Raw genomic sequence first — 15,941 nt, 5'->3', positions numbered from 1 at the left:
ATGAATCCCTGTCTTCAGGAGCCACTCTAAGTTGTAGAAATGCCTTCTCCACATCGGCCACCAGCGCGATTCGACCGCGTCGGAAATTCAGCAGCAGCCGAAGAAGTTCTGGGTTTAAATTTGGTCCGCATTCTAAGTTCTCATTAAGAGATTTTGCTCCCAATCCATGAGCCGATGCGTCGAAGACAATTCTCAACTTTGTCGTGCTGCTGCTCTCACAAAGTACAGGCTGGTGGGGCATATATTAAATATGTTGACCGTCGTTACAAGCCTCATCGGGCACGATCTCCGCTATGCCTTCGGTCACCAAGCGTCGCAATTCGGCATCGTACTTATTCATTAGAGCAGGTGTCCTGCTCAGTCTTTTCCCCAGCTGGCTGAATCGTTTTTCTGCTACTGCTCGATTATCTTGAAGATGGACTTGCTCCTTCCAAGGAAGCTTCACCTCATACCAAGATCAACAACCTTTACGGTCTTGGCAAAGCCTTCGCAGAGATACCTGTCGGAGGTATCCTCCTGTGTGTCGGAGACTCCAATGCTTTCCAACTCCCAGAAACATCTCAAAACGGGCTCAACTTGTTGGTCTGCAAGCGTAGGTCTTAGCACAACTGCATGGGCGCAAGTGACATCTTTGCAGGGGAAAGACGTTTTCCCCTGCACTGCCCAGCCAAACACTGTTACGAGCGCTGTTAACCTGTCGCCCAGTTTTGTAACCTCACCAGTTAGAAACTGATTCTGGGGGTCTTCTGATTCTGAAGCATGCAGGTTTACTGGTTGCACCCCTTCGTTGACCGACCGTGCGTTCTCGGCTTCTTTCATAGCAGGGTCACATAACGCCGTCGCATGTCGCTTGCACTTTTTGCAGCTGATGCGGGCTCTGCATTGCCTCGAACGATGTCCATGCTTCGTGCAACGAAAGCATCTGTTTTTCGATGTTAATATTGCTTTTCTTTCTTTGACTGACATCTTCGATTGGCACTTGGCTGTCATGAACTTTCAATTTGCAAAATACACATTCCATGCAGGATGCTGCGCCATGCAGGGCTGAGGCGGAAGAAGGGTGAAAGTTCCCTCGTTGATTCCGTGTCTTGTGCCCATCAAAATGAGGAGAAGGCTTACCATGCGTGTCGTCGGGCCTGTCCTCCATCGTCCTCTCGCGGCTCTGTAGCTCGAAGCGGAAGAACCTCAGCAGAGATTGCAGAGGCGTCACCTGTGCGGGGTCTGATGGCGAGCTCGTTGACCCAGAATCATCGCTTATCGTTGACGCCGTCGCCTTGTTGGCTTCGGCATATGAGCGGTGAAAGCCTAGGATCAACTCCTTCGGCAGAACACGGAGAAGGACAGAAGGATACAACATCGCCTCCTGGTAGCCACCTTCGTCGATGTCAAACGCCTGCATGTGAGCCTGTACCTCATCATATAGAAGCCGCAAGGCTGCCACGTTCTTCGCAGATAACACAGGTTTCCCATCAATCAGGCACTGCATGTGATCCTGAATCAACGCTTCCTGATTCCCAAAGCGCTGCTGTAAAATGTCGACCTCGTCGTTGTAGCAATCACCTGATGCTTGCAATCCGGCGATAGCTGTCTTGGCCTCCCCTGTCAGCAGCGTCTTCAGGTAATTTATACGATCTATGTTGGAAAGATCAGTGTTCTTGTGAACTGCCACCTCGAACTGTTCCCAGAATGGCTGCCAGTTTTTCCGTTTCCCGTCGAATTTGTCCAGTTCCAGCTTCGGAAGTCTAATTGTCTGAGCCGCAGAACTGGCACCAATTGAAGATTGATTCCGGATATCTTGAGTGCTGACTGCGTGTTCAGTTTCATCTTTTCTCAGTTTTAGACGGCAGATGCAGGTTGTCACTCTGTCGCTATATTCGATGACTTGTTCAAATTCAGCTTCTGCTTTATCTTCTTTAACGGTAGGTTCTATTGCCGCATCCACATCGATAAGCTGTTGCTTTACCAATTGTAAATGTTCGATGAGAACGCTCACCTTTTCAATGGTGGGTAGTGGTTCAGCGCCCAAGATGTCGCCCGTTTCTTTGGTGAGCCGCGTCGCTTGGCTTCTGATGGTCTTTCTCTTTTTCCTCAGAACATCCATGTCGCTGCTGTCGTTGGTCGTTTAGTCGCTTGGTCCGGTCGATTGTCTTGATTTCCGTTCCCGGGTTTCGGCACCAACATTTAACTGTTGTAACTGATTAACTTCGTTTAGGCTGTTGTAGTTTTAAGTAATTTCGTTTATTTACAACAAGCAATTAAGAACCAAATACAACATATTTAAAAGGGGAGCAAGAGCTCGGAAACAGGCATGCTTCTCGACGGGGCTCCCTGTTCGTTCTGTCTGCCCGCATTTTTTTTCCCTCCGGTCGGACGGGTCCGCGGTCCTCTTGTCCCGGCGTTGGCCCCTCTCCCATGGCATCCCGCAGAGGTTGGCCCGGGGAGGAGCTGTCGTCGGCCATAAATTGCTGAAAGGTGCCTGTTAAGTGCCAGGCGTACACATTTACACAAAGGGAGCAAAAAAAGAGAAAAACGCAAGTTTCAACCGCTCAGAACAATCTAGATAACGTCGCAAACTGTTACCAGCACAAGCTGGAACATAGTAGAAAGACACACGAGTGGCCGAATTCGAGACAGATCTCGGTGCGTCTTGCGCTACAACGGAACTGATAAAGGTGCGACTCGCGACATTGAGCATTAACAAACAGAGAATACAGAACTGATACGCGATCCAGAATCAAATTGATAAGGCCGTATGCCGCTGGCTGTTATAAAAAAAAAACAAATACAGTTTAGAAGGTTTCGCGTCAATATTCTTCAGGATTGGATCTACCTTAATGAACTTGCGAAGTTCGCCGGGAATTGTTTTATACTCACCATTTCTGGCATCTGCTCGCGCTGAGTCTGTTAAAGCGCTCTTCCAGTCGTTGCCTGCAGCAGCTGGAGGGTTTTTACTCAAGCTGTGCCTGGCGGAGTTCTTTTTTGTAGACGTGTTGAGATGTAGTCGGAGCGCTTTCTTATACGCTTTGCGTTGCAGGGTACCGCTTATTGTATTTCGCTCTTGTTGAGGCACTGGTAAGGTAGTTTGTAAATAATTCGGCTAACTAGAATGCTTAAGACAACTTTTAGCGTGTCCTCTTCGCGCACGCCATGCCGTATCTTGGTGATGCGGGTGATCATATGTGTTTATTGCATCGTTGTTGCTCTGAGCAGTGTAAAGGTCTGAGTACTGCGTTGATATGGACTAAACCCACATGCCCAAAATTTTATTTCTGTCCTTTCTGATATGGGCATTCCTTCCAGGCAGATGTTTAGTATCGGGTCCTCACCGATTGGGGCGGTCCGGTTTTTGTTTGCCTCTCCACACTCGAAAAAGTTCGGATTTCTCAATCTTGCAAGCGAGCCCTTGTTCTCCGAGATATTGCAGTCCATAGGAAGCCGCTTCCAGTAATTTTTCTTCCTTCTCCCCGAAGGAACCGGTGTTCGTCCAGACTGTTATGTCGTCTGCATACAGGAATGCCTGATGCTTTCGATATTCTCTAGTTTCCACACTAGGCCTATCATAGCTGCAATGAAGAGGATAGGTGAGATGACTGATCATTGGCGTATTCCTTTGTTTGACGCGTGAATTTGGTTCGATGGAAGGTCTCCCATGCCGATGATGGCAGTTCTATCTGAAAGCGTGGCTTTGACGTATTCATGGGTTCTGCGTCCGCCGACCAAGTCATATAGACCTGTAAGAATCGCTGTAGATTATATTTCAGACACTAACATACACTTTGATTTAAGCACTGCATTCCTGGTACTAAAAATATTTTTTGCGCATACCATATCATCTGAAGATTACAAAGCGCATTTTACTCAGATTTACAACCAGTTAAAGGAAATGAAAAGAATTCACAACAGACCACACAACTGTTAAGCACGTCTAAGGGGACCGTTTAAAATTATATCTCACGCCTACGGCACAGCTTTCAAAAAACATCCTCATACGCATCCAGAGAATACGGCAAACTCCATTGCAACATAAAGATAGCAGTTTACAACCATGCCACATTTATATCATTTTACCATTTTTTTTTCTCGTACAGTGTAGTGTCCTCCGATTTTAATACTGTCACATTCCTAGTGAAGAACGCCGACCGTTTCGCTGCTGCAGAGTATTTCGTGGGAGAGATCAGTCATATTCACGTATTGCTATTCCACTCCGAGGCCGTTGAACATTTCGTTAGTCTACATATTGAATGTTAGGCCTACATGTCAGCCTTTTCTGTCTAAGTCATTCATTCTTCTTTGTAATTCGTCTTCCGAGTTATTTACCAAGGGTATGTAATCAGCGAATATAATTTACCAGGGAATTATTATACCACAATATTGGCAGCGGTATAAGGCGATGTAACGAGATAACTTTGTCTGTTCGCGGACAAGGCGGTTATCAAAATGCTCAGTACCCTTTGTCAAGTGATAATGACAACGAGCGAAAATGTATTCTTATTCATTGATGCTTGGCCTAAAAGCGCCAACTAACCTACTAATTTAGAGTTCGAACCAAGTGCATATTATTAAATATTTTGATTCTTCAGTGTGTTGCTCCGTAATTTTGCCTCTTGAATTCTATTGCCCTTAAACAATGGTGCTGTGAAATTGAGCCTAGCCTGCATTCGACCTTCGCCTCCGCGACCGTCGTCAATTTATTTACAAAAGTTTCATCAGTTGTTAAAAACACTTTTTGGCTCTTTAGCAACGAGAGTTGCTTTCAAGAGAAAGAGTGACTGCACGAGCTCATGTCAAAGAATATTATGGTTAAAGATACACTAAAGGAGGCAGTATTTGACAGTGGTTGCTTGAACAAACGGATTAATTAATGCACTCCTTTAGAACAAATTTAAAAAAAAAGCCATCACATTTACGTGTACACTGCAACAACCTTTTTTCTGCTGCTGCTAAATGAAAAGCTCTAACTGTAATTGATTCATGACTTCTTGCACTGGTCCGTTTAGAGGCAATAAGAAGGGTTAAAGCATCAGGAAAATACGGCAAGGCCCATGTAATCCTGCAAGCTTTCAGCCTGATTTTCAGTGTCGTTCATCGCCTTGTGTCCTCTTTACAATGAACATCTTGTTGCGTCCTTAATCAGTTTCCAGGTGAGGCTGTAAAACCCTTCTGCCAAGAAAGGAGCAAACAATACATGTTATGCTTTCATGATTTTCAAACAGAGGACGAGGTATCAGTGTAGAAATATTGAAAGGGTATTTAAGTGCATCATAAAAAAATTTACGCATAATGTTCCTTACGCTTCGCAATGGACATTATAGTAAATGCCCATTTATGGATTCCTAGTTCTCTACTTTTTTGCTTTATGTGTTACCGAAGATATCATCGATTAATATATAAATAGAATTCACTTCTAGCGGTGCCGAAGAGAGGGAGATAAAGATATATACGGGTGTCACGAAATCGGCGCCCATTTTCATCAAGCCGGCACGGCGCGAGGCGCGCGCGGCGTCGCGTGGAAAGCATGTAGAGAAAAGCCCCCTTCCCCGCGCGGGAGAGCGCGTAGCTTTGTACGCGCTGCCGTGACCCTCTTTCCCATTGCCCGGGAGGACGGTGGTTCATCGGACTGGAATGTGCCAGGCCTTTCGAGAAAGTTCTATGGGACTTGGCCAATGACGACGCGCGGCTCGAGTGGAGGAGAAGAGAGTGCTATAACCAGCGAAGCTAAGTGTGTGTGCGCGCTAGCTTCGGCGCATGTTAACAAACAGACGCGGCGCGCCCTATTTAAAGCGACCGCGCCGCTTGTTGAGTCAGTCTGTCAGTCAGTCAGTCAGTCAGTTCGTCCGTGTTTTGCGACGTATTCGCCTGTGCTTCGGCTGGACTCCCGGGGATCACCCGCTGCTGGCAAGCCCACGGACTTTCAAGGGAGCGGCGCTCGTCTCGTATGGCGGCCACATCGTGACTCTTGAGGCGTCGGACTGCAACAGTGCCCGGTGAACAATTTGGTGCTTGTTTATGTACTCTCTAGTGTTTCATCTGTTGTAAAGCCTCTACGTTATTGGATACCTGTGTAATTGCATGCTTAGCGTTTGTATTCTGTGAACCTCTCGTCTATGTATTTCAAGTGATCTTGTGTATTCCTTTGTATCGTCTCTTGCTGTGCATATATTGTGTTTTGTTTGTTACTTGTGACTCCGATCCTTTCTCTGGTTTGAACCGGCGACCGCTGGGCACCAAACGACCACCCCCCTTCTGTCACCACAAGGTAGTTGAATTCCGGCTGAGCTTGCCACGCAGGTCGAGGGCATCTCCTTTGCGACCGGAACAACTACCCCCACTCACTCAAAGGGTGTCTGGGAGTGTGCGCACCGTTAAGGGCGCATCGTTAATGTTAACCCCTCATAATTATTAACGGGTGACAATTAATCTGGCGTCCGCGACAGGACGTTTGGTGCATTCAAGCTGAGAGGTCGGAGAACGAGTTAGAAGAGTTTACGAAGAGGTCGCAAACTGTGTAGCAGCAGAGCGATAGCGAGAGGTAGTGCCGCGCGGAAGCGTTTAGGCGAAGTTCGCTAAGCAGTGTTTAGGCTACACCCAAACAGTTCGCGCTTCAGAGATGAATCTGAAAGAGTTGATTGAGGCTGGCACCCAGCTGGGGTTGTCCGGTGCCGAACTGCGCAAATGGGTTAGTCAGAGAGAAAAAGAAGAAAGAGAGAGAGAAGAGAAGGAACGAGAGAGAGCTCGAAAGGAAGCCGAGGAAGAAAGAGAGAGAGCAGAAAAAGAACGAGAGAAGGCTCGAAAGGAAGCCGAGGAGGAACGAGAGAGGGCTCGAAAGGAAGCCGAGGAAGAAAGAGAGAAGGCTCGAAAGGAGCGTGAAGAGGAATTTCAGCGAGAAAAGGAATTACTTACTATGAAACTTAAGCTCCAAAACTCAGGGAACAGCAACGGTTTAGCTGAAGTGCATAGCGCCAGTGAAGGACATAGCAGCTTGCGGATAGACGCAAGTAAATTGATCCCGAAGTACGACGAGAGAAGAGACGATCTCGACGCGTTCCTCTTGCGTTTCGAAAGGATCGCCGTAAATGCAAATTGGACAGACAGTGAATGTGCTACCATCTTGAGCACTTGCCTTAGCGGCGAAGCATTAAGTGTGATTGGAAGACTTCCTCCTGAGGATGCAGGCAGCTATCACAAAGTGAAAACTGCATTACTTAAAAGGTTTAGATTTACGACGGATGGGTTTCGTGAGAAGTTCAGTACTGGGAAACCTATAGACGGTGAAACGGCAACACAGTATGTTGCGCGACTGAGTCATTATTTCGACCGCTGGACTGAACTCTCAAAAATTAAACTAGAGTATGGCGCACTTCGCGAACTCCTAATTAAGGAGCAATTCCTGGGCAGCTGTCACCCTGGTGTGTCGCTTTATTTAAAAGAAAGAAAAGCGAATACATTGGACGAAATGATGGATCTCGCAGACCAGTATTTGGAAGCCCAGGGAGGCGAAAATTTGAGCAAAATTGTAAATTCTGAAACCCCTCGAAAGCCCGATTTCCGGCAGACACAACCTAGCGTGAAGTCAACCCCGAGGTGTTATCTCTGCGGTAAACTAGGCCACATCGCACCTAACTGCCGCAAAATTGTAACCAACAATCCATCCGCGTGTTGGAAATGCGGACAGAAGGGCCACAAAGCGATGTCGCGTCCCGGCGCTGACAAGGCAGCTCCGCAGGCGGCATGCGCGAGGACTCTGTCAGAGTCGGAATGTCGCCTGGAGGAAGAAGATGCCGATGGCTTTGTTGAGCTTAAGAACGGCAGGAAAGTCCGCGTGGTGCACGACCTAGAGGAGGAGGAAGCAGAGAAGGTTGTTAATCGGAAGGACAAGAAAATCCGGGTGGTGAACGCCGTAGTACATGCACAACCTGGATCTGCGGTGAATCGGATGCCGGTTTCTAGGGGAAAGATAGGAAGAAAGTCAGTCTCTGTGCTACGAGATACAGGTAGCAGTGCCGTAATTGTTAGACGCAGTTTGATTCAGGAGAATGATCTGACTGGAGAGAAATGCCCTGTGAGGCTGATTGACGGCTCAATTCAGCTGCTACCTGAAGCAAAATTGGAAGTGCAGACGCAATACTATTCTGGAAAACTGACAGCCCTGTGCGTGGAACGCCCTATCTACGATTTGGTGTTGGGAAATATCAAGGGCGCAACATTTCCCGAGGATCCTGATCAAGGTCCCGCACCTGTGCGCTGCAGTGAATCTAAAAAGAAAAAGGCAAGGCGAGGAAAGCAAGGCCATGAGAAGCCGGAAGAAAAGCCCCGAGACAAGAATAAACAAAAGGAAGCCCCTCAGGAGGAAACCGATAAGAAAGAGGCAACACAGGAAGTAAAGTCAGGACTGCCTAGGCCTTCGTTGATGCAGGTAGCCCAAGTGTTTTTCCCACTTATGGGGGCGTTACTTGGGATATTTCACCTTCAGCGGAAGGAATACCGGTGCCTAGGAAGGAACACTATTACAGTGATTCTTTTTGTTCGTCTGTGCGCGTTGGCACAGGTTCCCGTGTATCCGTCGGCGCTACTGGTTGTAGGGGCAATTTATCGGCACACATTGGTTGTGTGATTTGCAAGAGGATAAGTCCTGCCTCAGGGAATTTTCAGTAGCCCGATCGGAGAACATAGAAGCGTCTCAAATGCGAGAGACTAGAGCGAAGGCAGAATCCCTTGCGGACAGAAGCGTGTCACGCACTCATCGCGGGTTGTAATACGCTCGGAATTTAGGTTTGTCCGCTTCGCATTTGAAGAGCTGTGTGTTGTTGATTCTTATGTGTATCTGACGACAGTGTGTTGCTATGTTTGTGAATTTCATGGCATTGATGTGTAAATTTTGTAATGGGTTATTACAGTTTGTGAAATTTGTGCAATGTGTGTGATATGGTCATTTGCACCAAATATTTGTGAGCGCATGCATGTGCGCGCGATTTTCGTGGTTGTTGTGAATATTGTGGGACAATATTCTTTAAGGGAGGGGCAGTGTCACGAAATCGGCGCCCATTTTCATCAAGCCGGCACGGCGCGAGGCCCGCGCGGCGTCGCGTGGAAAGCATGTAGAGAAAAGTCCCCTTCCCCGCGCGGGAGAGCGCGTAGCTTTGTACGAGCTGCCGTGACCCTCTTTTCCATTGCCCGGGAACACGGTGGTTCATCGGCCTGGAATGTGCCAGGCCTTTCGAGAAAGTTCTATGGGACCTGGCCAATGACGACGCGCGGCTCGACTGGAGGAGAAGAGAGCGCTATAACCAGCGAAGCTAAGTGTGTGTGCGCGCTAGCTTCGGCGCATGTTAACAAACAGACGCGGCGCGCCCTATTTAAAGCGACCGCGCCGCTTGTTGAGTCAGTCAGTCAGTCAGTTCGTCCGTGTTTTGCGACGTATTCGCCTGTGCTTCGGCTGGACTCCCGGGGATCACCCGCTGCTGGCAAGCCCACGGACTTTCTAGGGAGCGGCGCTCGTCTCGTATGGCGGCCAGATCGTGACTCTTGAGGCGTCGGACTGCCACAGTGCCCGGTGAACAGTTTGGTGTTTGTTTATGTACTCTCTCGCGTTTCATCTGTTGTAAAGCCTCTACGTTATTGGATACCTGTGTAATTGCATGCTTAGCGTTTGTATTCTGTGAACCTCTCGTCTATGTATTTCAAGTGATCTTGTGTATTCCTTTGTATCGTCTCTTGCTGTGCATAAATTGTGTTTTGTTTGTTACTTGTGACTCCGATCCTTTCTCTGGTTTGAACCGGCGACCGCTGGGCACCAAACGACCACCCCCTTCTGTCACCACAAGGTAGTTGAATTCCGGCTGAGCTTGCCACGCAGGTCGAGGGCATCTCCTTTGTGACAGGAACAACTACCCCCACTCACTCAAAGGGTGTCTGGGAGTGTGCGCACCGTTAAGGGCGTATCGTTAATGTTAACCCCTCATAATTATTAACGGGTGATAACGGGATAGACGGAACAACGCAGTACTCAACATTTTCACATAATCGATTTTTGTTTTATATTGATTTCGTCGAATTTATGTCATCATTCGAAATTGGACAAGAGCATTTCGCTGAATTTCTAACTTGAGCAGCGAGACACGCTCACATTTAGAATAGTGGAACGTTTTGCAACGTGAGTGGATTTCATGTATGAATTGAATATGTAAACTAACTGCTGGATGATCAGAGAAGTAAGCTCTGCATATTGCGTGGCAATAGAACCATTCTTGTGCTGGAAAATTTTAACCATGAAGCGAGGCAATGTGCTATCCTTTGGTTAATGTGTTAAGATCAAAAACACTTGACGTCACAACAAACCTGGTAAATACCCGGTCTTCTGCGCGCGTTTCATTACAAAAAATAATGTGTACAAACCTTATTATGTCGCTAGATTAGCAGGACACGTTTTCAAGTGTACTTGTACTGTATACTTTTAGTGAAAGGCGAAAAAAGAAGACGTGTGCCAGCCACTGACCGGCAGCTTTATTGTGTTCGAACTTTCTATTTAATCATAGTAATTGAACGACGTCAGTTTTCCATGCCTGATTGAGCGAATGTTGTTGACATATACACGTTATTTTTTTAGGAATTGCTCTTTATTACCGCCATAATTGCTTCACGTCCCTTGCATTGCATGCTAAACGGACATCTGAAAAGCGGAGACCCTTGTGAGATCGCTACAGGAATATTTTTATTAAATATCAATCATTCTTTTAGCCTTACTTTGTTTTTAATTCGTGATTTCTAAAAAATAATTCTATTGAAAGTAAGTATTCGTTATAAAAAAATACTATAGGAACCAGTTAGGTAATGCCTTGTTATAGTGTGCTTGTGTTGCTGGCTGGAGAGCAGACATAATAGGAAACATTAGCAACAGTAGAGCTTTGCAGAGTTAATTTACGCACAAAACATAGTAAATATGCTGCCTTTTGCGCCATAAATAAAAAAGTGATCTATGTTACTCACGTTGTTTATTATGTTATGATAAATAACCTTTTGTGCATTGTTGAGTTGTAAACATCTGAACCGCCCAACCCCTCCCTAATGCCTCCTGCGTGGGCCATTAGGAAAAGTGAAATAAATGAACGAACAAATAAATAAACGTGACAGCTATTCTCCCGAAGCTTCTTATGCTGGCGTTGATCTGGGGCCGTATTACGGACTGCGCTCACAAGTTTGTGAGCGTGACGTCAAAATTACGAAGCTGTGACGCAGCCTTGAGACGTCAATCGTGACGAAGTACGAAATCGTCCAATTACCAGCGACTTTTAGCGTGGCTCCGCCCTAGTAGTCCCGAATCCTCGGCAAACGTTGATGCCACAGTGGGGCACAAAACTGAGCAGGGACCGTCTCCTTTTTCTAACACGACGCAACTAATACGCAATAAATAAAACAAACAAAGGTTTATTTTGGCAAGATACTATTTTTAGTATTTATTAACATAGAGCTCAAGTTGGAGCGTTCTTAGTTGTGTAGTTATACTTGCTATTAGGTAACTTTTGTTGCCGCGAGGGTGCGCCGGCGGCGTCATGGCGTGCACATGGCGGCCTGCAAGCAAACAGTTGATTCCCCGAGAAGGTGCTGCTTTTTTTAGTGTCGTCGGTAATCGAAGTGCCGTGCAAGTGCCGTGAGCATGCTGAAAATCTAATAGAATGCAGTCGAAGTCCAGGGCCTGCAGCGATAAAATTTCATGGAGCGCTTGATACGGAAATGGACAAAGACAACTTGCGAAGGTGTTTTCGGTCGGCGCCTACTAGTATCGATGAGAAAAGTGCTTAAAGTGCAACGTGCAGGCTCCGTGGTTCTATTTGTTTCTCTTTGGGAAATGCAAGACGACTGTGAAGCATGTAGTGTAGGCCAAAATGAAGCTCTGTCCTTGCATTATCATCTGTTTGTATGTAGCTGGATAGTTTAGGAAAGGACATTATCATGGGAATGCTTCCACCCCTGCCGTGACTGAACCCGAAGCCTTCATTCACTGCAGTGCCACCGTGACAGGGCTTTCGATGTAGCTTTCATTGTAGTGTGCTCTGTATTTTTTTCTTTTTTCTATTGACTGAGTTGCTTTGTTTTTGAGCGATACCTTCTGCCCACACACCATTTGCTTGATGCATATGTGATGTTTTTCTGCGTACGCTACAATCACTGTGAGCACTAAAACTCGCAATATTATGCATTCAATTTGTCAGCTTTACACTGTTTAGCATTAAGCAAATGCTTTCTATGCGTCCTAACAGTATATGCAGGCCTGTAGTCCTGGAAGGTTCACTAATGGAGACTACCTTATGCAAACATTGTACATAGCACTACTTGTGTCATGTTTCTGCACTGTTTAGAGCCATACTTTGTTTCCTGCTTCTGAAATGTGCCAAACCTATGACAACTACTATGCAAGCCTGTAATCATTAAGCAACTATTCTGCCTGCTGCCTATGAATATGAACACTCCCATTCGAAACAGGTCTGCACCAATTGCGCGAATTGATTATCAACTATTGCAGGAGAAAATATGCAATTTAGATTTCAACAACGTGTATCATACAAATGTACACACTGAATTTGAAAATTTTGTTGAGGCTCTTGAGTCTGCCATATCGCAATGCACATCACGCACTACCCGCAAGTACGAACAACCTTTGTGCCCGTGGATGAATGAGAACATACTTGAGGCTATAAAAGAGAAGGATAAATGGTATCATAAGTGGAAGCGTCAGAAAGAAAACGTTTACTATTCAAAAAAGTTCAAATCCTCCAGAAACCATGTAGTGGCATTAATACGGATTAGAAAGAAAGAATACAACTCTATGCTAATAAAGAGAGCACAAGGAAACAGCCGGAAAATGTGGGACGTAGTCAACAATGTGATCGGTAGACAATTAAAACAGCACGTAGTTCCTGAACACATTGATGAAAACACAGTTGATAGGTTTAATAATTACTTCACAAACATCGGCCCAGAGCTTGCAGCTAATATCCCTAATCTATTGTGCTCTGTTAATGACCCGCGTGTTCATGACTCTTTCTTACTGCAAGCCATTGACGATTGTGAAATCACAGCAATCGTGAAAACTCTCGCCGCAAACAAGGCAACAGGACATGACGGGATTACAGTGAGAGCGTTAAAAGACAACATTCACCATCTTGCACCATTCCTGGCAACACTAATGAATCCCGCAATTTACGAAGGTATTTATCCGAATATTTTGAAGATCGCTAGAGTTACACCAGTTTACAAAAAAGGGGATTGTAATGATCCAGGCAGTTACCGTCCAATCTCGGTTTTGAGTATCATTAACACTGTGTTCGAAAAACTTATCGCAAAGCAACTAAGTGACTACTTGGAGAAAACTAGAATCATATCTCACTGTCAACATGGCTTCAGGAGTAACAGGTCTACATCTACAGCAGTAATGGCATTGTCTCAGGAGCTATGTTCATCTTTGCATAATAATGAAATGTCCATAGCCTTGTTCCTAGACGTAAAGAAAGCATTTGATACTGTTAATCATAACATTTTAATTCAGAAGCTAGAGCACTATGGTTTTAGGGATTCCACTCTTGATTTCTTTACTAGCTACCTTACCAACAGAAAACAATTTGTTCATCTAAAACACTTCAAATCATCTCGACAAGCTGTCTGTGCTGGAGTGCCCCAGGGGTCAGTTTTAGGCCCTGTGCTGTTTTCTATTTATGTCAACGACTTTCCTCTCTGTTTGCAGAATTCAAAAACGGTGATGTACGCTGATGACACTGCAATAGTTTTTACAGGCAAAACTCTAACTGAAATTGAGGCTAAGACACGCGATTTAAGAAACATCTCTGCATGGTTTAAGGCAAATAAAATGACAGTAAATGCTGTGAAAACAAAGTACGTCCTGTTTAGGTCAAGGCACAAACATATCACAGATACGCGATTACATATTTACCTCGACAATGTTTTAATCGAGCAAGTCGACACCATTAAATACCTCGGCGTAACCCTAGATAAGAACCTTAATTGGCATGAACATATTGATAGCCTGTGTTCCAAGCTTGCTTCAGCTTGTTACATTCTATATAGAACACGGGGGCTGCTGGACATATCTGTGCTGAAGATAATCTATTTTTCTCTTTTTCACTGCCATTTGACGTATTGCAGCGAGTCATGGGCTAGCACATACAGATCTTACATTCATCAAGTTATCTCTTTGCAGAAAAGAGCACTAAGAATATTAACATACTCTAATAGGTATCAGTCCAGTGCTCCTTTGTTCAATAGGTTACAGGTTTTGCAGTTTCCATTGTTATATGAAATGAGAATCGCAATGTTAGTAAATAACATTATACAAAATAACTACCCGCTTTCAATTAATATTTTTGTGTTGCCTATCAGGAGCACTAGAAATGCTAGCAATATTAACTTTAATTACCCGGTAACCCGCAATGCCTATGGTCAGCGCCTAATTCAATACTGCGGGGCGAAAATATGGAATAGTGTACCACTCGAAATTAAAATGGCTAACAATTTCCTGTTTTCAGTTAGGCGCTTCTACTTCTCGATGATTGAGAATTATGTTTGTTGATCTTTTTATGTCTGCTGTTGAGTGTTGCTCGCTATTACTTTGTTCACTGATCATTTATAACCGAGTCTTATGTTGGTGTCTTCTGTTGCTGTTATAACAAATGTGTACAATGGGCCTATACTAGCTTCGGCTATTGGCCCAGCAGTTTTTGCAAACGTTTTGTATATGTTATGTGAAAATAAAGAAAAGAAAAGAAAAAAAAGAAAGAACTATTCTTTTGTGTCATGCCTCTGAGTCGCAGTTTTATGCACAATACTTTCATTTCTTGTTTCTGAAGTGTGTCAGACCTGCGATGAGTACAGTGCCAGCTTACAGGCTTAAAAAATTATTCCTGTATGTCTTCTCTGTGTAGCACAATTGTGCAGCACGTGCAAATAACTGCCTGTGCTATTGCAGGCAGTTGGTTTCGCTGCTGCATATTCAAGCGTGTGAAACGCTGCAGGAAAATAAAGGGGCACAGTTAATACACGTGCTTCTAAAAAACTTCTGTGAGACTTTCCCATTCCGATAGGCATCACAATTGCTGCCTCGTTGTGAAACACTTTAATTATGTACTCAAACACAGGCACACACACAAACACCAACATGCACGGTTGCAAGCAACAGTGAATGGGGGGGATGGGGGGGGGGGGTACGAAGACAAATTTGACTTGACAAATGAGGTTCGAGAAGATTCATCATTATCACAAAGGTTTCTGGCACAGACATGAAACAAGAAGGCGCTGCACATGGTTGCCTGCGATGAGTTGGTCAGCTACGTGTGGTATATCATAGCCGATTGTTGTGCTGGCATTGACGCCGCAGCTGTTGCCGCACCATGGGCAGCTGTGCCAGCCAGCTCTGGTGGCAGGTTCTGTGGAACAGGCTAACATGATTCTGTATGGCTTTTCCCTAGAGGTATGCATGGCAATAGTGATCCCACTTCCAAGTAGCCGGTACACAGATGTGACCCTTTCTTGCCCAAGCCAGCAGCACCCTCCTCGTCTGCAGGCAGGAAGACATCCAAAGAAGTTATGCAACACGGCACATGTTACACGCTCTGGCTGGTAGAGGAGCGTCTAGTATTTTTGCAACCACTGGAAGCGGCTCTTCAGCACGCCTACGCAGTTATCCACCATTAACCTTTTGGAGGTGTATGCCTTGTTCTATAGCCGTTATGGAGAGTCCGGACTGGGATGCCATGGCACTGGCAGCCATGTCTCCAACAGGTGCCCCTTTCACCAGCATAACCGAAAATGGCACGCTGTTAAGCACATTCTTCGTCGTTGTCGACCTCAACAGCCTCATAAACTTTAACAGCCTTGCTGACACAATGGAAGAATCGCATCAAGTAGCTCATTGCCAGGTCTTGCTGACGATGACA

The 15,941-nt window shown here is 45.5% G+C and overlaps 1 protein-coding gene across 1 annotated transcript; it reads right to left on the bottom strand.

Annotated features, from left to right (window-relative positions):
• Positions 1 to 441: 441 nt before the first annotated feature.
• Positions 442 to 2,101, bottom strand: LOC146174917 (uncharacterized). Its single transcript, XM_084585486.1, has 2 exons — positions 1,120 to 2,101; positions 442 to 584 (listed from the first exon to the last, which is right to left on the bottom strand). The coding sequence occupies exons 1-2, from the start codon at positions 2,099 to 2,101 to the stop codon at positions 442 to 444; spliced, it is 1,125 nt and encodes a 374-aa protein (XP_084441612.1).
• Between the last annotated feature and the right edge of the window lie 13,840 nt (positions 2,102 to 15,941).

This window comes from Amblyomma maculatum, chromosome 11, assembly GCF_055883805.1.
Source record: "Amblyomma maculatum isolate TAMU_Amacu chromosome 11, ASM5588380v1, whole genome shotgun sequence".
NCBI classification, from domain to species: Eukaryota; Metazoa; Arthropoda; class Arachnida; order Ixodida; family Ixodidae; genus Amblyomma; species Amblyomma maculatum.
The sequence above is the reverse complement of the archived record's forward strand: the minus strand, read 5'-3'. Positions and strand labels throughout refer to the sequence as shown.

Bases quoted from the DNA above. Each gene is read 5' to 3' on its own strand.
- LOC146174917 (XM_084585486.1), bottom strand. From the start codon at position 2,101: ATGGATGTTCTGAGGAAAAAGAGAAAGACCATCAGAAGCCAAGCGACG. The intron at 585-1,119 runs GTAAGCCTTCTC...CTACGCTTGCAG, and splicing joins CAGGCCCGACGACACGCATG to ACCAACAAGTTGAGCCCGTT.